At 35.5% G+C, this 24604-nt stretch overlaps 1 protein-coding gene across 2 annotated transcripts in view; it reads right to left on the reverse strand.

Moving 5' to 3' along the window:
* Positions 1 to 1647: 1647 nt before the first annotated feature.
* The window catches only part of KITLG (KIT ligand), an 89710-nt gene continuing 66753 nt past the window's right edge, over positions 1648 to 24604 (reverse strand). Inside the window, exons 6-10 of one of the 2 annotated variants that reach the window (XM_054444647.2) lie at positions 24385 to 24468; positions 15930 to 16039; positions 15214 to 15281; positions 14057 to 14133; positions 1648 to 6051 (exon numbers count right to left, since the gene is read on the reverse strand). In XM_054444647.2, the coding sequence (XP_054300622.1) occupies positions 14094 to 14133; positions 15214 to 15281; positions 15930 to 16039; positions 24385 to 24468 (302 nt within the window). In that variant the 3' untranslated portion in view covers positions 1648 to 6051; positions 14057 to 14093. The remainder of the gene's footprint in view (positions 6052 to 14056; positions 14134 to 15213; positions 15282 to 15929; positions 16040 to 24384; positions 24469 to 24604) is intronic. The other variant, XM_054444648.2, reaches the window with a different exon arrangement.

A 24604-nucleotide genomic window follows, 5' to 3' on the forward strand; every position in this document is an offset into this window, starting at 1 on the left:
AATGTAAATACTTGTTGGCTCCTTGGTATTAAGAAATTATTAATAACTTTTCTTAGGTATAACAAGGGTATCAGGGTTACGCTTTCTGAAAGTTAACAATTAGAGATATACATAGAAATATTTCCAGATCAAATACTCTTAAGTACTTTCCTGAAAATGATACGAAATGGGGAGTGGATAGGGAGTTTAGATAAAACAAGATTATTCAGGAGTTGAGTAAGGTTGAAGTAGGGTTATGGTTATATGAATTTATTACACTATCTTATCGACTTTTGCATATATTTCGAATTGTTCATAATAAAAATCTTAAAAATAACTTCTTAGTGCAATAGGTGATAGCTATTTAGATCACATTTTTTTCAATTCCATTAATTATTTGCACTAAATTTGAGGACTGCAGTTATATTAGTATTTATGGGCCCAATCTTCATGTTGTTTATGGATTAAAGGCAAAAACAATGAGCAATCCAAAACAAAACAAAAAAGATGAGATGGCTCAAGTAGAGCCTTGTAGGCTATGTTGAAGAGTTTGGGCTTTATCTAAAATATAATGAGAAGCCATCCAAGTGTTTTAGCCAGAAACACACACACACACAGACACACACACACACCCACACCCACACACACCCACCAGATGTCTCCCTATTATTGACTATAATGTGATGAACTGATTGAAAAAGGGTGAAAGTAGAATCTTGTGATCAGTTAGGAGGCTATTCTAGTTATCTAGTCATATATTGGTCGAAGTTGGCAATATAAAAGGTAAACAGAGAAGAGAGGATCAGCAAATTCTGAAAAGAAATGGTGGGTGAATAATTGTGGTGTCATATAGCAAGGGTATGTGCTTGAGAGTCAAATAGCAACCAGTGGTTAAGCAGGATGATTATCTACTGCCTAAATCACAGGAGCCGTAGTGAGTTTTGATCTTGTCATTCCTCTTCTCAGAAACAAGCAAAGGAGTCTAGGCTTCTCAGGGACCCTAAGAATAGTGTCTGCACTCCCTGTTGTTACACTGAAGGGTCTGGTCTTATCTCTCTGTGTGTCTTTTTATTTGGTGTATGCTAAGGACATACCTGTTTGATTTGGTAAAATAAGCTTAGAAATTTTATAACTTATTTCTATGGAAAATGCTGCTCTGACTGGGCATAATTCTCACTATAAAAATTTGTCTCATCCTTCTAAGTATTAGCCCAAACATCAACTCCTCCACAGTCCTCCTTATTCTGTATCCATTTATCCTTCCTGCATGCCCTAAGCACATTAACTGGACCTCTGTTTTGCATGTAGGTAGTTACTTCAGGGACTATACATATTATACTGCTTTTCTATATCTATATCTGTATCTATTTTCTGTATCTATATCTATTATAGTGCTTTTCTGTATATCTATTGCATTTCTTTTCTCCAACCAAGTTATAAATCTCTTGAAAGCAAACCTTGTGTTAATTCATTTTTTATTTTCCTTGATTACTTATTTTAGTAATCAATAAATATTTATTGAATTTAAATAATTTCTTATCCCCTTGTGCCCATATTTCGACAAAATCTAGATTAATGACAAAAGTTTCCACAGACTGTAGCTTAATAAATGCTCAACCATGTTGTAGACATATGTGATAACCTTAAGATATAAAATGACAGGGCAAATTTATGAGAGTGCATAAAATTCTTTATTTAGAACAATAAAGTATATGTATATATAATGTAATTTTAAATTCAAACCTGTATAAAAAAGGGTTGGGACATACACCTATTTTAAAAAGTACACATACAGTATATACACATACACATCACATTTTACAATCTTTTTTATTTAATTAAATTTCAGTCATAATAAAACTATTTAGAATAGTGTTGACATACATTTACATTATTATATGCAAACTCCAATCTATGACTGAACTAAGGGTATATCTGCGCATCCGTCTAAATTAATACTTTTCAAGTCCATTGATTTAAAAAAAATGGTGGCAAGTGGACACCATAATCACATATTAACCCTTAGAATATAGAATAGAATATTTTGATTGGAAAATTATATTTAGTGAGTATTGTAGCTCAGAGATCAAGTACTGGAAAATGGTGTGGTTTTTAGTTTAAACAGTTGTTTTAATTTTAATTGTTAAAAACATCATAAGGATGTAGTTGGAGATGGCAGTTATAAATAAATTTACAAGGCTTAGTAAACACTTCAGGATCACAAATATCCATTTTAGCATGGATTATTTCTTAAAAAAAACACCTTGTTATAAAATGAAAGTACCATTATTTTATTTTTACAAACAAAGGCATTTCAAGACTAGTTAATGGAAAGCAGCAACATTACCAATTGTGTGATCAAATTCCACAAATGAACTAATTAGAATTTCAATCTGAATGGTTTTATTTTAAATCCAATTTCAAAACAATATTGTTTCAAAGATAAGCTGGTTTACTTTAGAATTCTTATCCCACTTTCCAATTTTAAAGTGTAATTAATGAATTACCCCTTTATAAATTGATTCTAAAATATCTTTTGGCATTCAAAACCTTCATGAGCATTTTACATTTTCTGCTCTTAGTTTTCAATAAAATGAGAAGATTTAAACACTCACTTTGGTGCATTTCCAAATGTTACACACATCTTATAGTTTCTCATCCTGACTAATATGACTAAAACGTACTGCTGGTGTTCATTCTTTGGAGGTGATCCAAAATGTTTCTTCAAGCAAAGGAAAAAGCCATCTCTTGTGTAAATGGTGATCCAATTCACCCTACTTGAGACTGAATTTCACTTTTACTAATGGACACTATTTACATTAGAAACAAGAACAGCAATGACTTTTTATGGTCAAGGTACTTATTCACAGAATCCAGAGTTGGATATTTTGTATGGGTTAGTTTCAATGCTATTTTGTCTTCTTTGTCAGTCATATTGCAATAGGACTCACCCTTAAGGAGTGATCTCTGAGTTTACCATATAGATAAATAAAAAATTGAGATCCAAAGAGGAGAGGTGATTTACCGTATCAGTTAATGACAGACTGGAGGCTCCGGATATCTTTTGCAACATCCATCCCACCATGCCAAAATGCATTTTTGAAGAATATATTTTTTAAATATACAGAATGCCTAAAAGCTCCAAACTGGAATTGCATTTTGAAATGAAAACTTGGCTGCAGTAAAACATTTTTAAAATCCATGATTTCTGAATGAATTTTTCTCTTTATTTATAACTTTAGTTGAATTAGAGTAGCAAAACGTGCCCCAAAGTTTCTCCAAAGTACTTTAAAGCTCAATGAAATGTATTTAATTCTTACTAAAACCAATACTTCATTAGGTATGCATAATTTTTCATAATTTTCACTTTTTCACATACTTTTTAAGGGAATAGGCTACTTGTTCTATTATTGTATTGAAGAAAAATCAATTTGTCTCTGACTCATTAAAATGTGGCAGCGTGGTAAGCACATTAAATTACAATACAATATCCAGGAAGACTTCATTATCACTCAGGAGGCACCATTTATCATAAAGCCATTTTCTAAATAGACTTGGTTTCTACCAAAGAGGTGCGAAGCTTTCAGTATCGTTGAGAATCTACAGACTTCTGAGATCATTTTAAAAGGTAATTTTGAAAGCTTCTAAGATGGAACTATTAGATACATGGCACCAACTGAAAGGACGATTTCATGGTTTACTATCTCAGCAGTGAGTTTTCCATGATTTATGAAGAAGGCTATTCAGAACACATCTGGGATGAAATAAGCAAAGATAAATATATATTTTTATCTCAAAGCAGAAATGACAGTTAATGTCCAAGCAGCTAGCATCCAAAATAATGTTCAGCATTTTTCTATTGTTCATGCATTTTATTCAACTTTAGTGTTTTAAAAATTGGCAATCCATGTAACTTTCAATGGACCAATACATTTAATAAGCAGGACACATCTCCCCTCTCCTACCATGTCAGATTTAATAACTTGCTGAATTTGTTTATTTAACTCCATTGATTAAGACCATGTCCATCAGTGTTAAAACCCAGCTACTAGGTTTGAGGACAAAAGTACATTTATTATACTCTTAAGCACATTAAGCAGCATTTTCATATGCTCAAGCAAACTGAAACCATTGGTTAAATAAATCAAACTACTAGATTGAGAAGTATCTATCTTCTCAATCTATACACAACCTACACGCATAACTCATATTAATCTGTATCTATTTTCCTGAAAACAATCAATGCCACACACTGAGACAGGACCTATCAGCAATTAAATTGATCTCTGGTTTTATTACTAATCAAGTGTACCATGTGATATCTGAGGGCCTGAACACCTTAATGCAGCTTCTCAAAGCACCTGGGTTATATCTTAGAGAAATTACTCATATTTAAGGAACCACAGCATGTTAGAGAAGAAAGGGACTGTAGGAATCATCTGGGCTCTTTGGTACAAAAAAGAGCAAAGGCCACTTACTGGAGTTGCATCTGGATTCGCTTTGAACAGAAGCTAAAATCCAAATATACTAGAAATTCTTGGACTTTTGAAATGAAAGGAAAGCTAGCAGTTAGTTTTTCATGCCCTTTTGTGTCACTACATTGAAAACTGTCATCTTATGGTTGTAGAACATGGCAATAATGTTATCACAAAGATTAAGTTAGAATGGAAAGCTTTGGATTCCTTTATGTGTACATTCAAGACATGTTAAAAGAACTTTCATCAAAATAAACCATAAGAAATCATTCTTTGACTTTAGTCAGATGTTTTCTTGATTATCAAAAAAATTGGCAAGGGATATTCACATAATGTCTTACAAGTTCTAGTTTAAAAGCACAATGTCCATCTTGGGAATTCCTGCCAAATTCACTCTTAATATGACAAACACTGTCACACATTTTAAATAGCAAACTGACATGCATAACTACATAAAGCTTTCTTTTTATTTTTAATTCATAAACCTTAATGAATATAGAGTGCCCGATTTTAACTAAATGGATCCTTTAAACAGATAATGGTGATTATACTATAAATAACTAAAGTTTCCTGATTCCTTGCATTCCAAGTAACCTAGTTTTCAACACCCATATTAGCACGTGGGCGTGGTTTTCTAACCTTAGATACTAAATGTCATAATTTATTTTTAGTCTCTCCCATGGTGGAAATTGAAATGGGACCATCTTACATTCAGCATTTTCTCCTAAGTCCCTTTACAAAGCTCTGTAATAGTTTTAGAATATAAACACGTCATAACACATTTTGCAAACACGATTTATACACCCTATAGTGGTCAAGGGAAAAGGCAGACTTTCCCAGGATGCCAATGTCCTCCTTAGCAGACTGTTCTGATGTTCAGTGTTCTTAACTTCTTCCTGCGATGACTCTTTTGGAGAGTCTCCCCTCTGCCAAGGCATAATTCAGTACTGGCTCCCTTGCATAAATGGAACCAGGCAACCATTTGCATTTGTTTAGTGGGATATGGGTGAGCATGGTTTACATCGGGAAGAGATCAAAATCAGACCCATATCACTAATCAGCAACTATAAAGCTGACATGTTGCCAACTCCAATCACAGTTCCCACTGCTTTCTACACTGTACAGTGGCTGATAACTACTGAGTTTTAAACACTTTTTCTAGATCCCTTTGAGAAAAATTGTTACCCCTACTATCCAAGCTGAAATCTACTTGCAGAGACCAGGATAACTACAGGCTGCAGTTTGTATCTGAAGAATAAAGCTAGGTGTTTTTTCAGCATTTAGACATTTCCGGAGCCATGCAAATGGTACATGCAGTCTGAGACACGTGCTTTCTCTTCCAACATCAGCTGCAAGTTCTAAATGAGACCCAAGTCCCGCAGTCCTTAAAATAGAGTCCTGCTCCATGCAAGTTCTTCTTTATAGATGATTAATCCAGTGCCAGTTTCACAGTAAAACATTCTGTTCCAATTTCTGAATCATCCATATAAAGTCACGGGTAGCAAGAACAGATAAAGATGTGGTCTGTCACTCCAGACAGAATATGAATTTGCTTAAAGCTGCTTCATTTATGAAGCAAACATGAACTGTTACCAGCCTAGAAAGGAAGGAAAAAAAGAGAGATTATGGTGTATCTGCCTCCTGCCTGTTTAAAAATCTCAATAGCTGAAATCATATATGACCACAGAATGAGTAACAGATTTGCAATGTATGCTTCACTTATATAGCATAAAAGAACTTGATAAATGTTTTCTTAGATGCAGTGATCAGTCATTTTCTATGATCTCCTTGGTAACACATTATCTGAAACAATACTTATTGTTTATTATCAACAATAAAGATACTTACTGTTTATTATCTATGTCCTCCCATTAAAATGTAAGCTCCATGAGGGCAGGGAGCTTCTCTATCTCTTTTACTGCTGTACCTCCACTCTTATAATAATGTCTGGCACTTAATAGACACTCAATAAATATTTCACCCTGTGACTTTCATACCTCCTGACATTCTACCAATGATGTCAGTTTGTGATAATATAATTATCAACTTAGTTAGCTTTGAATTTCTCTAGCAAGACTATAAAAGGTAGTAGACAGGGGTGAAGGGAGAAGGATTGATGAGCAAAGTGTCTGAAGAGTGGAGACTAGAGAAGTGGAGATAGATGGAGTAGCATGAAAGAGATCCCTAGGACAGATGGAGAAGCTGGTCAATGGCCACCAACAAGTAATAGCCTCACATGGCCACTGAGCTGCTCTAGTATCTTGACTATCTAGTTAGGTTCTAGCAATCATTTCTCCCAGCTGAGGAAATAGCAGCAGAAAGATTTCATTCAATACTTCCAGCCAAAAAAAGAAAGACTGTAATCTTGGCACCGCATCCCAACAAAGTTCTGGGTAAGGTTCATTTGGCCTCAGCATAGCTTATTGTACTTGTTGAAGCATGAAAGCCATATTTTGTTTTAGTTCTTCAGTACTTGTGTTAATCTACTAGCTTTCAGATGTTTCAACTTTCCTGTAAAGTATTTGTATTTCCTTCTCTACTTAAAAAGAAATATATAGATGGTATCATCATCCCATCTTCAATCCCAGTCTCTAAATAAATGTGTTTTGCATTTCTCGTCTTCTCTGCTCAATCTCTTTCACTACTTTTGTCCTTGTTTATCAACCTAGCGTCACAGATCACTGTTTTTAAAGTATTGAGATCATTACACAGATTAGCCATAAAATTCCATAGTGTAATAAGAATTGCAATATTTTTCCGGTCTCTCTAAATGTAATATGTTAAAAACTGTCTTATACAACAATTTACCAAGCAGAGAACTCTAGAAGCTAGACAACCTGTATTTAGGAAATCAGAATTAAATCTAGAACAAAAATTAAGAGATACTAAGATAAAACCTCAGAAATCCAAAATATATAGAAGATATTTTAAAAGCATGGTTAGAAAGCAAAACGGAATCACAAAAAGCAAAAGGACGTATTTTTTAAATGTATAAATAATTGGAAACACAAAGCTTAATGTAGAGAATTAAATGTAGGATGGGCATGGTGGCTCATGCCTGTAATCCCAGCACTTTGGGAGGCTGAGGTAGGCGGATCATCTGAAGTCCGGAGTTTGAGACCAGCCTGGCCAACATGGTGAAACCCTGTCTTTACTAAAAATACAAAAATTAGCTGGGTGTGGTAGTGCACACCTGTAGTCCCAGCTACTCGGGGGGTGAGGCACAAAAACCCCTTCAACCAAGGAGGCGGAGCATGCAGTGAGCTGAGATCACGCCACGGCACTCCAGCCTGGGCTACAGAGCAAGACTCTTAAGAAAGAAAGACTCTCAAGAAAGAAAGAGAGAGAGAGAGAAAATTAAATGTAGAGAAGATTGGAAATCTATTTTTGATTTTGTCCCTGGGTCACTTAGCAAAGAAAATAAACTTAAAGACTGGCACGTGCTTTCCCATAGAACAAAACTATAATTTTTATAATGATAACCTGGGTTCTTGCAAGAACCCTTGTGAAATAAGAAGAGTAAATTTATCATTAACCCTCGTTACACATGAAAAACCAGGGTTTAAAAGACATGAACTGATAACTGATATAAACTCATCTAGTATTCTACACCAAAGAGTCAAGGCTTGAACCCAAGTCTAATCCTTTCTAATCATCTGCTTTACAATGTATCTACAGAAACCAAACTCCCAAAGATTTGAAAGTCTTAGGAAATATCTGGGCAAAGAATCACAGATCTTGTTATTTGGTAACCAACCATTCCCAAGCCTTGAGGCCTAAATTTCCAAGCTTGTCTTCAGCTTGTCCTTTATTCCAATTCTAAGATTTATTTTCTTCCCCCTTAGCTCAGATATACCGAAATTTTGTTTGTGTTTCTTTAGTGAACCTCTCCACAATCAAACCCATGCTATTTACTATCAACCACACGGGGCCATTTCTGTGACTAAGCAATTTTTCTTTCAAGGTCTCAGATAAGATTCTTTGCAGATAACTCTCAAATTGCAAATCATTCTTTCGAGGCCTGACTGTTATCTGAAGTTCCAGTCTAACATATTTGGCCACTGGTCAGTTTCAATAATATTTACCAATAGCTTCTTCTCCTGATTTTCCATTTCCTGTTAATGCCACCGCACTCTGGTAAGTCCCATAGTCTCCAAATCATTCTTGAGTTCTGCCTGTGACGCCAAGTCTCACATCCCATTAGTAACTAGGATTTGTTGATTCTTTTACTGCAATGTCTTCAAATGGTCTATGCTTTCTTATTTCCTGGCCCTGATGCTAATTGAGTTGTCATTCTCTCTCACATCTTATTTAAAGACTGGCCTGGTAAGTGGACTCCATTTCTCTAGTTAACCACTCCCGTACATCTTGCCATACCAACACCCAATTAGTTTTCCCACACCTCAGCTTTGATTGTCACCGACATCTTTCCTACACCATTTTCTCCCAATACCTCCTTACGTGACACAAGGCATTTAAGCCCCATTCCTGGAATTCAAACCCTTTCTCAAACCAATGCTCACCCTTTCTTCTCAGCATTTTAACTCTTTATATGTGACTTCCACTGGAATCCAACTGTCCAAACTGACCCTGGAACACAGTTTCTACTTTGGGACTTTCCTGACTTAGTTTACGCCATGTGCTCAGTACAGATGCTACCTCCACCATTTACAAAGTGAAGCTTTTCTCCTATTGTTAGTGATTTCTCTCTCCTTTCAAAAATAGGTAATTGTATTTGGGTGTGCTCAATTCTAAGATGTCATCCATTCCAGTATCTAGAACTGCGTTGAATTCACAACTTGTATGACCATATGCAGACGCCTGGACTTTGATCAAAGTAACTCTGTAAACTTTTAGTTCACTTATAAAAATTGGTTATTATGTATATGTCTGATTTCCTTTTGTAGGCTATAAACAATTTGAGGACACAACAAAGTTATATTAAGCTTTGCATCTATCAATGAACCTACTAGAGTTTGTTGGAATCACATTTGTGAGAAGAGTAAAGAGCAAAAGTTTCCTGTAATGTATTAACATAAATAAAGTTTTTAATGCAATCTATCTGTTTTATTTATTTATCTTAATCTTTGCTATACACAAACCAATATGAAAAAGGTTTTTGTAGGATGCTACTATGGATATTTGGCATAAGCTATGTGACCAAGTAAATTTTTAACTTTTCACATAGCTGTTCTCACGCATGGTGTCAAATAAACACACTTCAGTTAATTTTTTATTTTTATATTTTGAGACCAGGCCTTGCTCCATCACCCAGGTTGGAATGCTGTGATTTGATCATGGCTTATTACAGCCTCAACCTTTCGGGCTCAGGCAATCCTCCTGCCTCAGCCTCCTGAGTAGCTGAGACCACAGGTGCACACCACCATGCCCACCCAATTTTTAAATTATTTGTAGAGATGGGTTCTTCCTATGTTTCCCAGGCTGGTCTCGAACTCCTGGGCTCAAGTGATCCTCCCACCTCAGTCCCCCAAGGTACTGGGATTACAGGCATGAGCTACCACTCCTGGCCTATTTATTCCTAGGTGCAACTTTTTTTGTTGTTGTTTCTAGTTCAATACATTCCTTCCACGTCCGTTCCTTGTATTTAAGATATTAAACCCTCCTTCTTTTCATTTTCCAATTATAGGTTATTTCCTTCAGAGAACTAGCCCATATCTTCTCTATTCTGGTGTTCCAATATTTGTCTTGCTAATTTGTTTTAGTTGGTGAAACTTCCATTTCAGGGAGAAATCCTTGCCATAAACCTGAGTCATTCCTTGTATTTTTCCCCTTCCTTGCTAACCAAGAAAATGATTATAATCCAAATTATATCTATTTTTTAAATGTATAATTGCAACTCCACATTTTATTTCTGTCTTGGTATTTTTTACTACAGTTATTCTTATTTTTTAGAAGAATTTCTCTCCAACCACATCATAGTTTGTTCTCCCAGACCTTCCCTCTACTACACACCTATCTAGGAACTAGACTTAAGAGTTCCTTGGAGAGTTTTCCATCTCTGTTAGTAGAAGGCCAAATGTAAGGGTTTACTTCATATAATGGGTAGTCAATAGATGATTACAAATGATAGACACATTTTTACTTTGGGGTTTTCAGATTCTGATGACGAACTGGCCCTTTTCTCCTTCTTTTCCTACTTTTCCCTCAGCATTTGAATTCTTATGTACTCATAGACACATACAAGTTTATTTCTGTTTTTATTTTCATATATTTTATTCTCATCTTATTGTAATTCTGAGCTATTCACTCATCTTTCCATTAATTTATTCAACAAATAGTTATTCATCATTTATATGTGCACAGTATAAGTGACATTGTTTAGTGGGGCTCCAAAATTAAATTAAGAAAAAAAATCCTGCCCCCTAAGAGCTTATGGTTTTGAAAAGGGCACAAAATGTTCATTTAAGTGACCGTGATGTCCTACCAAGTGTCATATGAAATCTATTTAGAGGGCCACAAATAGAGATTATTTTCATTTGGGAAGTCAGCTTTTTGTAGGTGGCAGTATGTGACCTGAGCCTTGGTGGAGCTTTGCAGAGATGACGAGTAAGGCACTTTGTGAAGGAGAATGAGTCATGTTTTCATTCACTCTGCCATCTATTTCCCATTGACTACTGAATAAGTGAGCTGGGTTTTTTTCTGGATAATTCTGGCTTCTTTAACCTGGCTAATGTGATTCATTTTATACACGAGTAATAATTCATACCTTAAGAAAAATAATTTATTAGTTAATTTCCCATGTGATTATATTCCCTCTTGATATGCATACCTTGTGTCTCATTAATCCAACCCAATAAATTAAACACACACATTCACACAAAAGATAAAAACAAACCCTACTTCAGAAGAACAATCTTTGCCATTTGCTTAAACTTTCATTTAGGGCTGAGTCACTCACTCAGTGTCTCATTCAACAAACATTTATAGAGAGCCAACAATGCACAGGCAGCAAGTTAGGTGTTGAGGGTACAGCAAGAAACAGAAATACCTAGCTCTTGTCTTGGAATGCTAACTGACTATTCAACACATGCATAAGTTGTTTGACTATGGTTGCTTTAAAATACCATCTTTTTTCCTCCTAAACAAGTGGCCTGGGTTTCTGTATCCTAATCCACTCCCAAATGTCATGGGACAAATGTCATAATTAAAACCACATGATTAAAGACCTGTGTGCGAAAACAGGATCCCAGCAATGCAATCCCAAACCAAACAACAGAGGACATTACTTGAGCATTTGAGCATTTAAGACTCAATTAACCATTTAATGTGTGGTTTGTGAATGCCGTTTGAGAGAACTGAAATGGCTGTCAAGAAGAAGAAGAAAGGGAAGGAAAAAAAAAAAAGAAAACAGTGAATCTCATCTTATGGTTCAAAGGCAAAAAAAATGAATTTCTAGGAAAAAGCATGGTTTCAGCTTGGGAAATATTACTCCAGAAAATAAAAAGTGTCAAGCAAAGGGTCTATCCATTTACATTATTTGACAGGAAGAATGAGCCTAGAAAGAAGTGGGAATGTGCAGCAGAAAATAGAGGGTGCTATTCATGCTACGGACATGTTAATCAAGAGTATGATTGAAGGTAAAAGTGACAGAGTGTGTAGAATAAAGTATTACGGTGTTAGAGAAATGCGCAACATAATTATATCATGTTATCTTGAGTTGTTAAAAAAATGTTTTTGTATAACCCTAAAAGTAAGCTCATACAGGAGGCAAGATAATTTATGACTCAGCTCCACTGAAGAAGATTAAGTCTGGAGACAAACTCTGAACCTGGGACAGGAGTTAAAGCTGGAAGGGCAGTGACTAGCAGGGTAAAGAAGGAACTCACCACAGACTATCTAGGTAATAAAGAGGAGAGTAAATAATCCTTTGACAATGAGGGAATGCACAGAAGAAATGAGGAATTAGAAAGAGGAGAGAATATTCGCATGCAACTGTGGTAAATGCTCTCAGGATTCCACACCAGTAACAAAAATAACAGCCAATTAGCAGAAGCAAAAGTGAGGGACAGCATGAATCAATACTGATTAAGTTAATGCAGCTGTGGGTCTTCCCGCAACAGTATCTGCAGCAAGGGAGCAGAGAAAGTAGACGGGACAGGAGATAATGATACCAGTGCCTTCTAGCCACGTCTTACTCTCCTTTCTCCCACAATCGCTCCGCAGATCCACACAATCACAGCACGTGTCTGCCATGCGTTTATGTTCAGTGCATCCTGGGCTCTGAACTATTATAATGCATAATTATTACTAGTCATGTGGAAGGTGGCAATTGACCTGGAAAATCTTACTCTCCTGACTGTAAGATATTTGGACGTTTTCTCTTTTTCCTTAAAATGGCAGGGAAACATTCTGGTTTTCTCTCGTTTCAGCATCTAACACACGGGACACAGTCATGTTATAGTGGTCACACCTAAATAAAATTGATTCCATGTATTTTTATTCTATTAGTAATACTTAATTTTAGTCCTAATTTGCTATATTCCCTTGTCTAATTAATTTTCTGGCCTCAAAAACAGTCTAAGTAAACATACAACTGTTAATTTTTGTGCATCTCCCACACTAGATGAATCCACTAGTCAGGACAAACACTGCTTACCTTTCAAAACTGGAGAATACACAATGAATTAGATACGTACATTTCAATTATGTAACACCTTCAGCCAACATACTGACATCTGCTTGATAGAAGACTTACTAATGAAGTTTGTTTCTAAATTTTGGCATCTCATATGCTGTATAGTTCTTGCTAAATATTTCAGTTTGAATTAAAATTTTTACAATCTACCCATCTGACAAAGGACTAATATCCAGAATCTACAAAGAACTTAAACAAATTCACAAGAAAAAGTCAAACAAACCCATCAAAAAGTGGGCGAAGGATATGAACAGACACTTCTCAAAAGAAGATATTTATGCAGCCAACAGACACATGAAAAAATGCTCATCATCACTGGCCATCAGAGAAATGCAAATCAAAACCACAATGAGATATCACCTCACACCAGTTAGAATGGTGATCACCAAAAAGTCAGGAAACAACAGGTGCTGCAGAGGATATGGAGAAATAGGAACACTTTTACACTGTTGGTGGGACTGTAAAGTAGTTCAACCATTGTGGAAGTCAGTGTGGTGATTCCTCAAGGATCTAGAACTAGAAATACCATTTGACCCAGGCATCCCATTACTGGGTATATACCCAAAGGATTATAAAATTATAAATCATGCTGCTCTAAAGACACATGCACACATATGACCGAGGCTGGAAACCATCATTCTGAGCAAACTATCACAAGGACAGAAAACCAAACACCGCGCATTCTCACCCATAGGTGGGAATTGAACAACGAGAACACTTGGACACAGGGTAGGGAACACCACACACTGGGGCCTGTCGTGGGGTGGGGGGAGGGGGAAGGGATAGCATTAGGAGACATACTTAATGTAAATGACGAGTTAATGGGTGCAGCACACCAACATGGCACATGTAAACATATGTAACAGACCTGCACATTGTGCACATGTACCCTAGAACTTAAAGGATAATAAAAAAAAGAAAAAAAGGAAAGAAAAAAAAAACTTACCAATGTACGAAAGTAACAGTGTTGATACAAGCCACAATTACACTTCTTGAAACTCTCTCTCTTTCTCTTGCAACATACTGAAAAACAATAAGAAAAAATGCTTATTTGCTCTTGGTCAGAGATTCTGAGGTACACCATGATCTGGGCATTGTAAAAGGCAGCTTTTCTGTAAATATAGTAGCAGAAGATTGCAAAATTGAATGGGGAGCTTACCTTCTTATTACTATAGGGAAGAGTGAAGACTTCATTTGTCTTAAGGTAGTCTTTCCAAGTAGTTAAAACATTTCTTTCTCTGTATATGCATATACACATACCAAGCGTGCCTATATGCATTTCATATGTGTCTATGTATACATACAGGCATGACATGAGAGAAGGCAACACACCAAATGAGAATTATAATCAAAGGTAAGGGAACATATGAGTGCTGGGCAGTATACGGTAAGGTGAAAGAATGACAAGAGCCAGCTACAGTGAATGGAAAGTCATCTTACAGCAAATTTTGTATTTGGCTTTAGAGAAAACAATGAGTATGTTGAGAATAGTTAAGGGCTCTGAAAGCCAGAGTAAAATAAAAGATATATAAAATATACAAGAGAAAATCACTGAACGTATTTTGAATAAGAAGTCACACTATGAACCAGGGTTTACAGAAGAGTGTGACTAAAGGTTGAGTTTAGAAGGGCTAAAGAAAAGATCAGTGACAGCAACTCATGAGATCATAAAGATGTCAGTGATGATAATGCTTCCTACCAAAAGAACTAAGCTTAGGAAGAGGCTCCAAGAGCTGAATCAGTATGTTTTGATAAAAGTGTGGAAAAGAAAGAACATGAGCAAATGTGCCTCCAGAGCTCCACAACCAGGAGTCTGAGAAGATTCTGCTGCCTTACTTAAATAAGAAAGCAGAGGTAACCCCTTTATAAACCCTAAGAAGAGTCATGAAGACAATTATGGGAAGGTATTCTATAGGTAAATGGAGATGCAGCACTGAAGAGAGAGTGAGACATCAGAAACATGGATAAAGAGTTGGGACTCACTGGTTAGGAGCTACTACTGTCATGAGTGAAGGACTTCTTAAAGACATTATGGGCAGGTACACAGTGTGTGAAATGGTAATGCCATGCTTGATTGGGCACACATTTAGCAAAACAAAGTACCTTATCTCATTATCCTCTTCATTAATTTGTATATTTTCAACTGCCCTTGTAAGACTTGGCTGTCTCTTCTGGAAAAAGAGGAAAGACACATAGTGTAAAATGATCAGTGAATGGTCTAACATTTAAGAGGTAAGTGGACTCCACTTTTATCTTTTATGTCAATAACTCCAATAACAGTTTTTTCAGCATGTAGCATGCAAAATGTCTTTGTAATAAAAAATTATGAAAGCTGCATGGTACTATCAACTCAACATTTTTAGGATGTTGGGGGCTAAAGAGTAATAAAGAAGCTGACACTTAATCAAATTCAAAAGACATTTCAAGAAGCTGAGTCACAATGATTTTTGCACGTTTTAAAATTTTAGACAGGCTTCAATAAGAAGAGAACAAAAGAGTAGAAATCCAAAATAGCAGATGATACAAATGACATTTCTATGTCTTTTAAGTATATCATATGATTTTTGTCAGATCTTCCTTTTCATATTTAGTTCAGGCTATTAACACCAGTTCCTAATTCTTAAGTGTGAATTATCAGCTAGAGGGATTGTCTCCAGACATAATGAGAAACAGGAAACTTTATAAAATTTAAATCTTGTTTAGATTATAAGCTAAGGTAGAATTCACTGTTTTCTTAAAAGATCATTTCTTGAGGAAAAAAAGATTAATAATTTATGTAAACATAGCATATTTTTTAAAAAAGGAATGGTACCACTTACCTTCCAGTATAAGGCTCCAAAAGCAAAGCCAATTATAAGAGAAAACAATGCTGGCAATGCCATGGCTGCCCAGTGTAGGCTGGAGTCTCCAGGGGGATTTTTGGCCTTCCCTATAATTTAAAGAACACAGTGATGAATACAGCATATCCATTCTAGAAGTTTTGCTCTTAGGCTGTGGTTGTTTTTAACTGTTTCTGTAACACATTCTGGACCTATATCTGTTTAAAGTGTTCAAAAGATTGATTTTTCTGCTGAATATTGCTTTTGCAAGGCAATATAAGTCCATGTAGTCTCCAAACGATGAATGCATTAAAAAAGAAAGAAATCACAGAGACAGAAAGAGATCTGGCTTGGGTAATTCTGACACATATGGAACACAGACTTAATATATTTCTGGGGGGAAAATGACTTATACTGTCAAGCAAATCTATCTCCCATGCCTTTATCTTCTAAAGTCTTTTTGCTTTCTCACTCTTGACAGCTTGCTCAGAAATTTTAAACATGACATTTTACAACCTGGATCAAGATTGTATGCATTCAGCTATGTTTGGACTGTTGAAAATATTAAATAATTGTATGTGCACTGTGGTTATAGTATTTTTAGGTATCTCATGCTTAGAATCATGGCTGTTTCCACATTCATATCTTCAATACACATTTATTGGATGCCACTGTGCGACGGACTAAGAGTTTGGACTTTTAACGTTGGAAAGCTTAAGACTAACACTAAGGGGAATGGTTGAAGGCACTAGTGTTGTCCCATACTAAGTCTAAATAAGAAACTCAATGAGAGAGAACACATATGGAATTGGCTTGGGACAACTTTCTTGATCCTGCCTGGCTCTTCCATGAGAAACAAAATGATTCATGAATTTAGGTTGGATGTGGTGGCTCACACCTGTAATCCCAGCACTTTGGGAGGCCGAGTCAGGCAGATCACCTGAGATCCAGAGTTCAAGACCAGCCCAGCCAACATGGTAAAACCCCATCTCTACTAAAAATACAAAAATTAGCCGGGTGTGGTGGCGCATGCCTGTAATCCCAGCTACTCCGGAGGCTGAGGCAGGAGAATCGCATGAACCCGGGAGGCGGAAGTCGTAATGAGCCAAGCTCATGTCACTGCACTCCAGCCTGGGCAACAGAGCAAGACTCTGTCTTTAAAAAAAAAAAAAGGAGCAGAATGATTCACGAATTAAATAAACAAAACACATCTCCCACAAGGGTCTCTTCCAACATGAAACTTATTTTGACAGATTTTTCTATATACCTATACCTATTTAACATACAAAGTACCCAGAGTACATAATATAAAATAATGGATCTACTATGTGTGTATCAACATCTTACAGGGAAAAATTAATTCATAGATTTAACTTGATAAGTCAGAAATAGGTTTTATCTACTATGGTGAGGACAGGAACAGCCCATTTCTCTACCATATGTGAACTGAGAGCAGGAAATTCCCTCATCCTATAAATGGTATGTTTCCAAGGAGACTCTAATGATGGGATGTATGCATGTGTGCTCACGTGTGTGTGTGTGTGTGTGTGTGTGTGTGTTGGGGGAGGAGACAGTGAGGGATGAACAATAAGGTGCTGGTGATCCCCAGGTAGGGAGTTGTCAGAAATAGGGTCGTCCATTCACATAACCATGAATTTCCTCCTTAGGATTCCTCCTCCTGGCCCACCCCACATCCTATAGCCCCATGGGAGATATGTTTTACCATCTCAAGTTGGAGCTCAATGTGAATTTTCTCACAAAAATAAATCTGAGTAATAAAATGGGATTTAGTATAATTAAAGTACTATCATTACAATAACAGAGCTATTTTAAGGATTATGTAAGATTACGTGGACTACTTTGGGATTTAACTACTATCTATAAAAGTGTTCTCTATATGAAATGGATTCAGGGTTACAAACAATTCGCACCATTTGAGGAATTTTAATAATACTATTTGTAAATAAATCATTTGGCTGTTTGTGGTTCTCCTTGAAGGCCAATCTGCTGTGGCCCCCATTATCTATTGGGATTGCTGGTATGTAATTATGATAGATTTACTAGGTAACCTCCTTAAGAGGCCATAATCAATGTACACAGAGAGAACAAATTAATTAATTAAGATTTTGTCCTTAAAATCCAATGGAAAACTCTAACGAGCTAGGAAGATGCTATGGAGAACTCCATTATCTATGTTGGGTCAGCCAGACGCCCTGGAATCAAGGTAGCCAAACACCACGTTCTTCCTGTTCTATACAAAGACCAAACCTAAGTCTTGAAATTCACCACTCAGACCAAAGGAAAGACCAGACTCAAAAGCAAAAAGCAGCTTACTAAAGAGTGAGATATTCTGGAATTTGCTACCTAAAACCTTTCTCAGGCAGAAGGATAGCATCTAAGGAAGGGGCTTCAAACAAAGCTGTGTGGGAGACCTCACTAAAGAAAGCTCAGACTTGCTCTCTGAGAGTGCGGTGACTACCATGTTGACAGTTCCATCCCTGAGACTGTGAGCCAATACACAATCCCGAAATCTGACTAAGACACAGCAGCAATCTTCCTGCAGGAGAAAGGGAGGGAGAGAAACAGCAAAGACTGGATGGCGGGGCGGCAGTGGAGGGGAGGGTTGGGGGAAGCGCCCATAGGTTACTGAGCTTCACCTCCCATAGAGGTCAATGTTACCTCACTTTTTTATTTCATTTGTTCATGCGTGGGGCTTAAGAACCAGGCCCTTGGTCCATCAGGGATACTACTGTCCCTCTTGCAGGCAGACAAAAAGAACTTTATCAGAAGAGATTTGCTTATACCTCCAGGGAATGACTTTCAATACTTTCCACTGCAGCTATCGAGTAGGAATCAATGAGATTTGAATTGCATGCCTCAAGGCCCAGATGAAGGGTATTTGGGGACAAAATTTAAGCTTACAACAAAGTTTTGATTTTATGCAAAGATAGCCTGCAGAGAATTTGTGTGGAGAGGAAGTTCATCTGGGCAGGATTTGAGTAATCCCAAATTCCTGGGTTATTACCATATTAATTATATCTCCTTATTACCAAAACTATTCACTGTCCAGAAATCTTGGGAACTGACTTGTTTCATTTGACTAATAATTAACCAACATCTGTAGAAATATAGAACACAAAGAATTGTGCTATAATTTTGCTGAACTTCTTTTTAGAGTGAGCATTTTTAGGAGCACTATGCCTGTGACATGGTTATCTTGGTGCTTATGAAACAAGCAAATGAGTATTCTTCCTTGATTCAGATCCAGAGCTCACTAAAGGTTCAACATAATTACTGATCCAAAGTCTTATTGCATCTCATTGTTCTATTACTTAATGATGAACTCTTATAAGACATCAGTTATGTCTCCAAGTACCTGTGTACTAACTCACTTAAAACTCACAGAAACTCCGTGAAGGAGGTATTATGATCTTCCATTTGACCGAAGAGTCAACAGAGTTTAACTTGACTGGTATATGAGTCCAGGAAGGCTGGGTCAAGACTATTTCTAGAAAATGTATAAGGTAATGTCAAAGTTAGGATTTCTTTCTCTATCATTTAGGTACTGTCTGCAAGAATCTCAAACATAAAACATCTTTTAAACATTCTCTTTGCTTATCATAAAGGATATTACTGTTGTGCTATAAACATAATTCCCTTTGGATAACTAGTAGGTTTGTACGTGATTCCATTATCCCATGACTTTTCCTTACACACTCACATCTCTGTAATAAGTTTTCATATGCCCTGGTCCTCTGACATGGCCAGCTTTTGAGTTATCCCCAAAAACTAGCAATGCTTTCTTCAAATTTCCCTAACCCTTCTCCCAAAAAACAGTCTTACCCCCTTTGTGCTACAACTAAAAACATTTGCATAATTCTATTATGATAAATATTGTATATTGTACTATGAGTATTTTATTTACGTCTGTTTCTCTTAGAATGTGAGCACCACAAAATCTTGTCTTGTGCATAGGTATCTAAGTGGCATATTCATGAGTGACATCACCTAACTAAAAGTTGCTGACAATGCAAGACCCAAAATTTTTTAAAAAGGAAGAAAAAAGAAACAGTGAACAAAAAAGAAGGCTGTCCATTCATCTTGCAATTTAAAAAGTAATCTCAGATTCAGAGGCACGGGATTCAATAGGTATTTTATATTTAGTTTGTCTTTTAAAATTAGTAGGAAAGACTTTTTTTTCCAAACACAATGGTAGTAGACTAGCCTTTCTAACCTAAGTAATTATAATTCTGGACAAATTATGAGGCAACTCTTTTCAGAAATCAGCGAACAGCAGCACAAATGTGTAATTCGCGAGACAGCCTCACACTAAGTGAGGCTCATGTTTGCCCTGGCTTTCTGGCTTTCAGCTCTCCTGTCTGGGGTGCACTTTCAGATTGAGGTGGGGAAGACAGAGTCCAAGCAAGGACCAATGGCCTCACTAAGCTAGGGAGTCAGAGATTGAAGTTCAGGGCTGCTGATGCAGCTGGAGTTTCTAGATCTAGGTTATTTGGAAGAAGGGAGCTGTGCAAAGAAGGAGCATCAGAGATCTCTAGATGAATCTCCTTAAGTTACTGGTCCAATAATAAGCTGTATACACACCAGTAGAGAAGTCACAAAACCTGACCAAAAAATAAAATAATAAAAAAAAATAACCAAACACCAAACTTGTGGGAAGCTATAATCTTAGTAGAGGCCCTAGCAGTCACAGAACAATGGGGACAAAATTGTTAAGACAAGCAATACTGGAGAGATTTTCTGAGCACTTTACAGATATCCCAGATATTCCATGCCTTAAGAATAAGGCTACTTTCCCTTGTACCCAAGAAAGTTTAAAAACAAGGCTGGGAGAAAAGATAAACCTCATCTGCTAGTATTCAAACCTCCTACCAAAACACAATTCAATAGCCTCTAAAGAAACGCTATAGAATCTGAAAGATATTCAACAGCATAGAATTCATAATATCCAGCATATATTAAACAATCACTAACCATTTAAAAGGAAATGTGACCCCTAATCAGAGAGGAAGAAGTCAATAGACATCAACTCTGAGATGACCTATGTGTTGAAATTTGGAGACAAGAACTTCAGAGCAGCTATTATAATTATGTTTAAGTGACAAAAAAGAATTTTTTTTCATAATGAGCACGCAGATGGAAAATTCCAGCAGAGAAATATAAAATACATTAAACAATTAACTGGACATTCTAGAACAGAAAATATAAATTTATAAATAAAATAATTCACTGGATGAAAAATTCAGCAGATCAGAGACGGCAGAAGAAAAGGTCAATGAACTGAAAGCAGACAAGTAGAAATTACTCAGAAGAACAGAGAGAAAAGAGAATAAATAAATGAACAAAACTTCTGTGACCTATGACACACTAGCAATCTGCTAAATATATGCAAGTAGTATCTCAGAATGAGAGGATAGATAAAATGGATTAAAAAATTTGAAAAATTTATGGCTATTTTTTCCCCAAATTTGAGGGAAAACAAATATATAGATCCAAAAGCTTGACAAATCTCAAGAAAGACAAATACAAAGAAAACAACTCATAGGCATATTCTAGTTTAACTGTTAAAAAGGAGAGCACTTTGAAAGAAGGCAGAGGAAGAAATGATCCAGTACATACAGGGAAAAAATAAGACAAATGGTGGCTACCTTTTTTATTTTTTTCAGAAACAATAACTGCAGGAACACAATAGTGATATTTTTAAAAGACTAAAAGAAAAATAAAACCTGTTTACCCAGACTTCAATATCTAGTAAAAAGTACCTGCTACATGGAAGACAAAACAAAGATATTTTCCAATTAAAAAGAAAAAAGAATTTGTTGCCAGCAGATCTGTATTATAAGAGATGCTACAGAATGTTTTTCAGCCTGAAGGAAATTAATACCAAATGGAAACTTGGACTGACAAGAGGGAATGAAGGGTACAGGAAATAATAAATATGCAGGTTAATATAAAAGACAATATATTTCTTCTTCTCTTACTTTAAAATACGTATGACAGTTCAAAGCAATAATTGAACTGCATTGTGTATTGTAGACTGTATTGTGAAATTTATAACTGATTAGATATGTTAATATATGTCAATGATGACACAAAAGATGGGTATGGGTAAATAAAACTATCCTGTTTCAAGGTTCTTGTATTTTTTTCTCAAGTGCTACAATAGTAACTCTAAGTGGAATATTACAAGTTAAAGTGTATACTTTAATTCCCAAAATAACCACAAAATAATGCAAAAGGGTGCTGTTGAAAAGCCAACAGTAATTAAAATTAAACACTAGAAAAAAAATAATTAACCCAAAAAAAAGGGCTAGAAATAAGGAACAGAAGGTCAATAGAAAAATGGGACAGATAAAAAACAAGTAAGAAAATGGTGGATTAAAATCCAACTATACCAATGATTTACTACATAGAAATGGATGAAACAGCCTAATTAACAATCGGAGATACACTAAATAAAATAGTGAAGCCCAAGTGTATGTTGTCTACCAGAGATGTACTTTAAAAATACAGACAATAGACTGAAAATAAAGGAAAGCCAAACATATACCATGAAAACAGTAAGCATAAGAAAGATTTGCTCTAATATCAGACAAAATAAACTTCAAGACAAAAAGCACTATCAGAGATAATGAGGGATATTTCAGTAAGATTAAAAGGTCAATTAAACAGGGAATATCTAACAATAATCAATGTATAAGCCCATAATAATAAAGCTTCAAAATATATGAAGCAAAAAACCCAAAACCAAAAGGAAAATCAGACAAATCCACAATCAAAAGTAAATATTTTCAATTCCCTTTTCTCAATAATTAACAAAAATTAGACAAAAAGCTTAATAAGGAAGGGAAGATATAAACAACACTATCAACCATTCTGGCCAAATTTGAGTGCTGCATTCAGTAGTTAAATAACATACATAAAATAGTTTCAGTACATTTCAAAAAAATTATGGACTATGTTTTCTGACAACAAAATTCATAGACTAGTAACAATAAGATACATAGGAAAATCTCAAACTTTTTGACATCAAACAACGCACTTTTATATTATCCATGAATCAAAGAAGAAATCACAGTTAACAAATATTTAGAAAAATTATAAAATCACAACACAAAAATGTGTGAGGTGCAGCTAAAGCAGTGTATATAAGAAAATTTATACCTTTAAGTGCTTATAATTAGCAAAAATAGTTTAAAATCAATGATCTAATTTTTCCACTTTGAAAAGCTAGAAAAAGTGGAGTAAATGAAACACAAAGCAAATGGAAGGAAATAATACAGATTAGAAATCAATGAAATATAAGCAGAGAATTTAAGAAGACAAAAGTTGCTCCTTTGAAAATGTTAATAAAATCCACAGTTAGTAAGAAAGCCCTTAATTGACTAACACACAAACAGGGCTCTAGTCCCTTTTTGACACATTTTAGAACTGACATGCTATGTAATTTAGAATTTTAGGTTTTAGAAGATTCTGTCCTGCACATAATGTATAACATATACTATCCCCAGTGAATCCTGGGTAGCATTCTGTAATCAAATACATTAATATTTCATTAGTAAAATATATATTCACTTTTAGAAAGATAAATAAAGACTATAAATAGCCTCAAATCACTTCAGGTCAGGTTTTGGTGGCAAAAAAATTCCAAAATAAGTAAACTGTATTTTAGAGTTTTTTTTTTTAATGTTCTGCATTGTAACAAGCTATTATGAATTAGTAATAAATTGCTTACTTCTTTTCACAGATAGGTCTTCTAAGTCCCTGAACAAATGACAGTGCCCCATTTGTAAGTCTTAAGGGATGACCTTTTTAGCTTAGATCACAAGATGGTTTTTTTCTTCCTGCACCTTCCATGAGGCTAGAGAGTATTTAGTAAATACAATAAACTTTATAATGACCTTTGCCTGGATTTTCAAAGAAAACTGAGTTCTTGGCCAAAGAGGACAGAAATTTCAGAAAAATAAGCCTATTCTCATCAAGCATATAATTCTGTAGTAAAATAACAAAATCATCAAATTTCCAAATGCGCAATAGTAAATGCTGATATACACAAATATGAAAATATCTTTGGAATTCTATACAACCAGCATTTATACACTTAATTTTAAATTTCCATTTTAGTCAGACACATTCCACACAGAATATATGTTAATGATTCAACAAAAGGCAAAAATCATATTTCTAAAATTAATTTTATGTCTTATTTAAAATAACCTCAGCAGAAAATTTATTGGCCTAATTCTCTAAACATTATCTCCAGCTCTAGGGAAATTTAATTCTACAAACTTAAGTCTCAGGAAGACCATAAAAGGAATAACAGTAACAGAACAGTATCAATAGTAATAAATGTAGAAGTTTCCTTGAAAGCCCATGCAATACTCCTATAGGTGCTAATTGGAGCCATGCATGCATTAAATCAGATATATGTACTTACTATTACTGCTACTGCTGTCATTCCTAAGGGAGCTGGCTGCAACAGGGGGTAACATAAATGGTTTTGTGACACTGACTCTGGAATCTAAATAGAAAGCAATAATGTGTCAGTGTTATATGGTGATTTGTATGAGTTATAGAGTCCCTGAAAGGTGAAGTGCAATACCAGATTACTTGCCAGGTCTGCTTCCCAAATCTAGAGTATTCAGATCCTATTTATT

Source organism: Pongo pygmaeus, chromosome 10 (genome assembly GCF_028885625.2).
Source record: "Pongo pygmaeus isolate AG05252 chromosome 10, NHGRI_mPonPyg2-v2.0_pri, whole genome shotgun sequence".
Taxonomy (NCBI): Eukaryota; Metazoa; Chordata; class Mammalia; order Primates; family Hominidae; genus Pongo; species Pongo pygmaeus.